We start from the raw sequence: 10000 nt of genomic DNA on the forward strand, positions 1-10000 counted from the left end.
GTTGTCCAACACTGTTGGTGAGTGTGTTTTCAGAATATTGCTCAACTATGCCACTCCCTCCCCCGGCTGACTGGCTGGCGGCATGGGAAGTGTGTGTGATTGCGTGTGTGCGTGTGCGTGTGCGTGTGCGTGCGTGTGTGTGTGCTGACACAGCGGTAAGCCAGGTCACAGGAAACACCTTGCTCTCCCTGCCTCAGCCCAGTTTCCCTGCTCATTGTGTTGCCGCGGTAACGCCCCTTGGGTGAGCGGGGTCCCTCCCCTAGACAACCTGCGCCGTCCCGTACTGCACACAGTGTACTGGACACACACACACACACACACACACACATACCATCCACTCTACAGAAAATACATGTAGCTATTCACATACAAGACACACACACACACACACACACACACACACACCATGTCCACGCGTCTCTATGGTATGTGTTCAGCTCATTCAGTCCACTGGTCTTTTCACCTTCCATCACACTCCAGCCTGTCTCAGCCAATCACTGCAGCCGCTGGCCCCGTTCTGTCATCGCGGCTGACCAATCACACCTCAGGGACTGACCGCCGCTGATCTCTAGGATGTGGACAGTCTGAGGACAGTGTGATAGGGGGAGCTGTGTGTGGGTGTGGGTGTGGGTGTGGGTGTGGGGGGTGTGGGTGTGGGTGTGAGAGAGAGAGTATGTGTGTGTGTGACACAGACAGACAGACAGACAGACATGCAACACTGCAGGGTTGTGATGTTTTTTTTTCTTTTTTGAAAGGTTATTTTTTGGAGTGGGACAGTCCCCAGGCCATGGTGCTAGACCACTGGACCACCCCAGGCCACGGTGCTAGACCACTGGACCACCCCAGGCCACGGTGCTAGACCACTGGACCACCCCAGGCCACGGTGCTAGACCACTGGACCACCCCAGGCCACGGGAATGTGATTTTGACAATGACCTCTTTTTAGATTATGTCACAAATAAGGTTGTTATTGCTTTTATCCACGAGTGACACTCCATGAGTAGCTTAATCGTGTGTGTGTGTGTGTGTGTGTGTGTGTGTGTGTGTGTGTGTGTGCGTGTGTGTTTCTGCCTGTAATTGAGATACACAGTATTCATGTTTTGATTGTTTTATTCATGTTTTATTCATGTTTTATTCATGCTTTATTAACGCCCTAACGGGGTGCGGAGGTGCGGTGACTGCAGTATTCCACTGCTCATGAATATTAGATTAAAGGAGCTTTAGTTTATTTATGACTGAATCTATTTTTGCTCCTTCAGTAAAGAGGTTTTCAATGCTCTCGGACTGTGCTCAGTGAAACACACACACACACACACACACATAGGGCTTACACACCGGCAGTTCCGAACGCCGGTTCGTGTGCCGAAACCTCCGAACGTTGGCGCTGTCTGGCGAACGATACACTGGTATGAACGCGGGCTCGTTCGCCAGACATCGCCAACGTTCGGAGGTTTCAGCACGCGAACGCGAACCGGCGTTCGGAACTGCCGGTGTGAAAGAGGCCACAGACGTGTACAAAGCTTGCACTCACACACGTACGTGTGCTCTTGACTTGCACACGACTCTTTGACGATTGAAAAATGGGTATCGCACTGCCTGTGTGTATGCTCACGGCAGGTCTGTGTGTGTGTGTGTCATTGTGTGTGTTGTTGTGTGTGTGTGTCGTTGTATGTGTGTGTGTATGTGTGTATGTGTATGTGTGTATGTATGTATGTATGTGCGCTTGTGGGTGTGGGTGTGTGTGCGCGCGGGTGCATGTGTGGGTGTGTGTGCACGTGCGGGTGTGTGTGCGGGTGTGTGTGTGCGTGTGTGCGCGCGGGTGTCTGTGTGCGCATGTTTACTGCGTGTTAGTCCATAAGCCCATTGATGCTGACCTCTGCCCTCTGTGTTCCTCAGGCCCTGTTCCCCAGGCCCTGCCCTGCCTGTTCCCCAGGCCCTGCCCTGCCTGTTCCCCAGTCCCTGCCCTGCCTGTTCCCCAGGCCCTGCTGCCCTGCCATGGAGAAGATGAAGAGGTTTAAGCGGCGCCTCTCTCTGACGCTGCGCTCCAGCCACACCATAGACGAGTCCCTGTCAGAGCTGGCGGAGCAGATGACCATAGAGGACAGCGGCACCAAGGACAACGGTCAGTGTTCAGGGGGGAGGCTGATGGATGAGTTAATCTATAAATGTGGGGGGTTTGCATCACACTCACACACACACACACACACACACACACACACACACACACACACACACACACACACACACACACACACACACACACTCCAGAGCACTTGAAGTCCCACTTGATAGGAGTCTGATACAAAGCAGTGTTACTGTTGATGGAACCTTGATGGAATGCCAAAATCAGAAGGATACAGTACTTGTACATACATACATCACACACGCACACACACACACACTCACAGTCTCACACACACACACACACACACACACACACACACACACACACACACACACACACACACACACACACACACACACATTCTCTCCAGTGTTGTTTGGTTGTCCTGGGGAGATGTTTGCTGCCACTGTCAGCGTTGTGTGTCCTAACTGGCATTTCAGTGATTGGATAGTGTGATTAATGAGCTTTTAAAGGACAGGAGGGCCTACGGGCAGAAAGAGAGACAGATAAGAGAGAGAGAGAGAGATGATGACAAATGGAGAGAATGCGATACATCATTTCCGAGCCGTAGCATCGGTATGTGAATAGGTCTCAGAGAGCTGCTCTGTATTTCCTTATGTAACAACAGCAGCAGCAGCAGCAGCATGCATGGATGGATGGAGGGTGTCTGACTTGGAGAGCCTTACAGACACACACACCCACACCCCCCCACACACACACACACACACACACACACACACACACACACACACACACACACACACACACACACACACACACACACCCACACACACCCACGCACACACACACACAGCAGAGATGACAGATGGCACTGACAGCAGTGTGTGTGGGCACAGGTGAAAATTATAGCAGGGAGAGAAAGGTATCACATACACAGATACACACACACACACACACACACACACACACCAGTATGAAGTATGAGACCAAAAATCCTCCGATCTCGAAGTTGCATAAGTTTTGACCTAAATAATCCAATCTCCCTTTCTCATGTGGAATAGAACAACACATAGACGCAGAACTGCGGTGGTTTCCGTGACGACGTCCTAGACCCGTACACATAACCGCTGGCTTCGCTCACACACAAACCCTAATCACTGATTGTAAATCGAAACACTTCACTTAACGGACGGTGGGCTGGATGGACAGGTTGATTCATAGACGTATTGACTGACGGACGCATCGACTGAGCGATACGATTTCTCCTGGTTTGCAGAGCCCATCGTGCGTAACGGCCGGCCCCCCACCTCCCACAGCATGCACTCCTTCCTGCACCAGTACACCGGCTCCTTCAAGAAGCCGCCCCTGCGCCGGCCGCACAGCGTCATCGGGGGCAGCCTGGGCTCCTTCATGGCCATGCCCCGCAACGGCAGCCGTCTGGGTGAGTCACACACACACACGTGCGTGCGCACACAGTATACACACACACACACACACACACACGTGCGTGCGCACACAGTATACACACACACACACACACACACACACACATATAGTATACAAACGCACACACACACACACACACACACACACACATATAGTATACACACACAGTATACACACACAGTATACACACACACACACACATATAGTATACAAACACACACGGTATACACACACACACACATACACACACACACACAAACACACACACAGTATACACACACACACACACAAACTCCCACATTCACCAAGGTCTCTCAGGCGTATAAAGCATATGCTCAGGTCACCCTGACTCTCACACCACTAACACGCCACCCGCCGCCTGCCCTCCTCTCAGCCATGCCACCCGGCGGCAGCTGTCAGGGGGTGAGTTGAGTTGTCGTGGAGACGGGCAAGCCCCTGCATGTGCACACGCACCAGGAAGTGAGCGACAGAGCAGATGGTGACCGTGCACAAAACAGGAAGTGTGTCAGAGCCTCTGAGAGTTGTGTCCTGACACGAGGTGACTCCTTCATCACACCCAACACTGAGGTCCAGACTGTCTCTCTCTCTCTCTCTGTCTGTCTCTCTCTCTCTCTCCCCTCTCCTTCACCCTCCATCCCGTGTCTATTCTAATGAACGAGGCACATAACTCCTACTAGGCTCCGACACACATAACTGTATATTTATGAATGCATCTAATTTGATGCCTGGCGTGGTGCAATAAAGTGATTCATACTTTTCTGTGAATAGATGATTCCGGTGTGGGTGGGCTCAAGTCACCTGAGTGGTCACCATGGCGACTTGGCTGTTCCCATGCCAGCAGGGGCTATTATTATGGTCTATTATTATGTTATTAGGGACTATAATTATGGTCTATTATTATGGTCTTGTTGCCGAGTGTTGTTGTCGGTAGAGCTGAGCGGCTCCTTATTTCTGGACCCTGGCTCAGTTTGGAGGGGGTGTTGGAGGGGGGCCGGCCCGGCAGGGCCCGTATCTGGGACAGCTACTGAAGTAGAACACACTGTCACACTCTGTTCTGTATGCCCTTTCAGCTCTGAGAGGAGAGCAGACAAGAGAGAAACAAAGACAGTGGGGTTTATAGGCAGGGAGAGAGAGAGAGGGGGAGGGGGAGGGAGAGAGGGAGAGAGGGAGAGAGGGAGAGGGGGGGAGAAGAAAGAGGGAAGTAGAGAGAGAGAAGTAGGGGCAGGCGAAGACAGCAGTTGAATACAGTACTGTATGATGAGAGACTGCAATGTTGAAGGTGTTGACGCACTGATGACAGAGGAGCTATGTGCACTACACTCTCAAACACGGTGTGTGTGTGTGTGTGTGTGTGTGTGTGTGCATGTGCGTGTGAGTGTGTGTGCGCGTGCGTGCGTACGTGTTTGTGTGGGTGGGGCGGTTTGTGTGTGTGTGTTTCTATGTGTGTGTATGTGTGTGTGGGGAGGGTTTATCACTCCAGTCTAAATGCCCCCCCCCCTACTGTGGGGTAGAGTCAGCAGGTTTATGGCCCTGGAGGAAGCAGGACTGCTTTAAGTGTTTAATCTTTGGCCTCCTGGGTTACTGGAGAGCGAGGGGCGGGGGGCAGGTAGTAAACTACTGTTGGCTGAGAGAGGGCCCTCAGCCAGTCTCACTCTTTACGTCTCTCTCTCCCTGGTTCTGATTTAAACTTTATTTTGATCTGATGCCGTGCCCTCTCTCATAGTAGCCACAACCGCTCCCTGTCATGTTAATTGGGTGGAACAATATGAATATGATTTGACAGGTATGGAAATGTTAAGGATCGTGGGCCTGGGGTGGTCCAGTGGTCTAGCACCACCGTGGTCTACTGTGCACAGATATGGGTTAGAATCCGGCCCATGCCCTGCCGACATGCCCTTCTCTCTCCCTTCTTCTCCTTACTTTCCTGTCTGTCTTCACTGTATCTGTCCAATAAAATGAAAAATATGAGTAGGACTGCCCCACGATTGGATCACCTTACAGAACACACTCAAACTCACAGCACTCACATCACTTACCATTTTCAAGAAATAAACTTCAGCAGGTCATAGTTGGCTGTTGTTCCTGCTGATTGCCCCCCCCCCCCCCCCACATACACACACACACACACACGCACACACACACACACCCCGCTCTCTTTTCACACATAGGTTAGTTGACTTTGTTTCTATTTGTTTTTATTTATTTTATCTTCATTGTCTTTGCCGTTCTCATGTATTGTCTGTATTGTTTTGTGTTGACCCGGTGTGTTTCTGTTTAGATGTTTGTTTTTATTCTTGCCGGGGCCTCTTGGCCGGCCAGATCATCATTGAAAATGAGAATTTGTTCTCAACTGATTTGATCTGGTTAAATAAAGGTCAAATAAATCAAATAAAAAGAAAAAAAAGTCAGAGATTTTTTTTTTTGTTAAATGTATTTCTATAGCACCTATCCCAGACCAGGGGTCACAAAGTGCTTTACATATGTAAGAACATAATACAACAGCAAAAGCTATAGCAGGTTAAAATAGGCAAACAAGTGAAAATAAGAACAGGTAACAAACAACAAGTGTACAACAACATCAACAGGACACAGAAAGCCAGGCTTTTGGGGTTAGCCAGTTAAGGATGGAGCGTGTTACGTAATCTCACCTGTCTCTTCCTCCTCCTCCTCCTCAGACATCGTCCACGAGAACCTGAAGATGGGTTCTGACGGCGAGAGTGACCAGGCGTCCGGGACGTCCTCGGACGAGGTGCAGTCCCCCACGGGGGTGTGTCTGAGGAACAGGGTCCAGAGACGCATCTCCATGGAGGTACACACACACACACACACACACACACACACACACACACACTCAGACACAGACACAGACACACACAGACACACACAGACACACACACACACACACACACTCAGACACAGACACAGACACACACAGACACACAGACACACACACACACACACACACACACACACACACACAGACACAGACACACATGCACACAGACACACGCACACAGACACACGCACACAGACACACAGATACAGACACAGACACAGACACACATGCACACAGACACACATGCACACAGACACACACACACAGACACAGACACACACACACACACACACACACACACACACACACACACACACACACACACACACACACACACACACCCTGACTCCCCCTGTCACTCCTCAACCAAACCAGAACTCTGTCCCTGTCATCCTGACTTATCCTCTTTCCTCTCTATGGGAACCAACCACCCACACCACCGTGCTCTCCCCCCTCTCTCTCCTCTCCTCTCCCCCTCTCTCTCCTCTCCTCTCCTCTCTCCTCTCTCTCCTCTCCCCCTCTCATCTTCCCATAGGTCAGGGTGGAGGAGAGATAAGCACTCTAAAGAGGCTTTCACTGTCTGTGCGTGATACAACACTGATATGATCCCTGTTCCCCAAGGACCTGGAGGAGGGGGTGGGGAATAGAGATGGAGCCAAATGTCAAGCCTCTCCTCGCTGGCTGGCTGGCTGGTTGGTTGCTTGGCTGGCTGGCTGGCTGGCTGGCTGGTTGGCTGACTGACTGGCTTACTAAACTGATAGGGCTTTCACACCGCCAAGGAACCGTGCCGATTCGGGAACGCGAACCTAGTCTGGAACAGATCGGCGCATTCAGACCGAAATAAATTGGTTCGGAGCCTGAAAAGTTTGTTCGTAGCTGGAACCAGAAAATAGTGGTTAGAACCGTGACGTCGTCAGTGGGTGTGTCATATTCTAGGATGTGAAGACTATCAAGAAGGAAGGAGACAAAATGTAATCTAATCTAAATCTAATCATTAGTGATTAAAAAAAAAATCAAACGTTTCATCATTCTCTCTATCTTCCTCACATGCTCAGCAAACACAACACGCGCGCGAACGCAAACTTCGTAAGCCATTTCTTTTCCAGTAACGGAGCGGTTGGCTAGTAAGAGAACGTGTTTAGAAAGTGTCTTTAGTGTTTTTTTAATAGAAAATAGTGTTTATTTCAGATACTGTAGTGAAAGATATTATCCTAATTTCCAGAGAAGTAGCCGCCATCTTGTTGTGACATTTTGTTTATCCCGCCCCATCATCACCCAGAGCGTGGATGGTTCCGTTTACACTGGTATAAATGGTAAATGGACTGCACTTATATAGCGCCTTTATCCAAAGCGCTTTACAACAGCCTCTCATTCACCCATTCACACACACATTTACACACCAATGGCGGCAAGCTACCATGCAAGGCACCGGCACCGCTCATTGGGAGCAATTTGGGGTTCAGTGTCTTGCCCAAGGACACTTCGACATGTGGCCAGCCGGGGCTCGAACCGCCGATCTGCCAACCCTCCGATCATTAGACGCCGACTCTACCTCCTGCGCCACAGCCGCCCATCAACGCTGGCTGGTTCGCCTGGCTGGTTGACTGGCTAGCTGGTTGACTGGTGAGTGAGTGACTGGCTGGTTGACTGACTGAGGGACCTCTTAGGGAATGTTGGCATGCGACAGTAATCTCTGACACGCATGGCTTCCCAACTGGCTGAGATTTTTCGAACAATCCCCCGCCTGGCAGCAGGGAATGTCGACATTCCTGAGAGCAACTTTCCAGCTCGGCCCGACCGGAGAGAGAGAGAGAGAGAGAGAGAGAGAGAGAGAGAGAGAGAGAGAGAGAGAGAGAGAGAGAGAGAGAGAGAGAGAGAGAGAGAGAGGAGAGAGAGAGAGAGAGAGAGAGGAGAGAAGAGAGAGAGAGGAGAGAGATAGAGAGAGAGGAGAGAGAGAGAGAGAGAGAGGAGAGAGAGAGGGAGAGAGAGAGAGAGGAGAGAGAGAGAGAGAGTAGAGAGAGAGAGAGGTAGAGAGAGAGAGGAAGAGAGAGGGAGAGAGAGAGAGAGAGAGAGAGAGAGAGAGAGAGAGAGAGAGAGAGAGAGAGAGAGAGAGAGAGAGAGAGAGAGAGAGCTGCTCCACGTAGCTCAGCGAGAACCACGGGGATTAGGGCTGAAGGCTCGAGCTTGTCTTCTCTTTCTTTTCCTCTGCTGCCCCCCCCACCCCACCACCCCCCCCCGCCCCCGCCCCCGCCTCTGAGCTGGCTGCTCTTTTCTGTGCCGTGCCGGAGTTCGGAGAATGATGGATTACATCTAGCGCAGATGTCCAGTGACAGTTACAACTCATTGAGCGATACTGTTAATCCATCCAACCAGAGATATGTATGCTATAAGACATATGTCGCCTGGCGGAGAGAGTGATGTTACTGGTGTTTTCCATGGAGTTACCCTGTTAGCAGTATGTCACTGAACGGAGGAACGCCTGCCCTGTAGTTTAGTGACACTCTGCCCTCTGGTGGTCAGACTGTGGTAGCGTTAAGCACACGACTGAACCTCTCTCAGTACCTGACCACCTGTGTCTGAGTATGACGGTGACACGCACACACGCACACACACACACACACACACACACACACACACACACACGCAAATGTCCTTGATGCAGATGAGTGTTTATCTTGTTAGTCTGAGGATAGAAGAAGAGATGCCCCAGCTTTAGATGATAATCAGACAGCAGCCAGACTGAACACACACACACACACACACACACACACACACACACACACACACACACCCCTCCCTAATCTCTGTTACCTGATCAGATGTGGGTGTATATCCTGCTCTCCTTTTCTCTCTCTTTGATGCAAAGTGTTAAGATAGATAGGTAGATACTTTACTGATCCCCTTGGGGAAATGAAGGCGTTAGAGCAGCTCGCATCAAAACAACAACAACAAAATAAAGTAGACAGTAGATTAATAGAGTAAAATAGACATCTGAAACATTCTATACAGTAACAACAGTCCAGTATGATTTAACATCCTCCAGCCTGACTCTGATCACCCCTATCGAGCCAGCCAGAGGAGGAGTTGTACAGTCTTATTGCTGCAGTCAGAAAATACCTCCTATAGAGCTCCCTAGTGCAACGTGGTTATAATAATCTGTTTCTAAAGGAGCTTCAGTGCTCTGCCACAGTGTCATGTAGGGGATGGGAGGGATTGTCCATGATGGCCAGGAGTTTAGTCCTCATCCTCCTATTGGCCACCTCCTCCACAGTGTCCAGGGTGACACAGAGGACAGAACCAGCTTTCCTAATAAGCTTGTTCAGCCCTCTTGGTGTCACCTTCCTTGATGCCCCCCCACCCCCCTCCTCCCCCCAGCATACCACCGTGTATAGCACTGTGCTGTAGAACAGGTTCATGTTCTGAACACAAAAGGACCTGAGAGAGAAGTCTGGCTCTGGCCCCTCTTGTGCAGGACATCTGTGTCACCAGTCCGGTCCAGTTTGTACTTGAAGCTCTGGACCACCTCCACGTCCTCTCCCTGGATGGGAACAGGAGACAGGGGGGACCGTAGTCCTCCTAAAGTCCACCACCGTCTCCTTTGTCTTGCTGAT

General features: G+C 50.6%; 1 protein-coding gene across 1 annotated transcript in view; it reads left to right on the plus strand.

Moving 5' to 3' along the window:
• The window catches only part of cdk17 (cyclin dependent kinase 17), a 44546-nt gene that overhangs the window by 28092 nt on the left and 6454 nt on the right, over positions 1–10000 (plus strand). The window contains exons 2-4 of the mRNA XM_080537583.1: positions 1897–2122; positions 3363–3527; positions 6229–6362. Of these exons, the coding sequence (XP_080393709.1) occupies positions 1996–2122; positions 3363–3527; positions 6229–6362 (426 nt within the window). The 5' untranslated portion in view covers positions 1897–1995. The remainder of the gene's footprint in view (positions 1–1896; positions 2123–3362; positions 3528–6228; positions 6363–10000) is intronic.

This window comes from Nansenia antarctica (assembly GCF_963989245.1).
Source record: "Nansenia antarctica genome assembly, chromosome: 8".
NCBI classification, from domain to species: Eukaryota; Metazoa; Chordata; class Actinopteri; order Argentiniformes; family Microstomatidae; genus Nansenia; species Nansenia antarctica.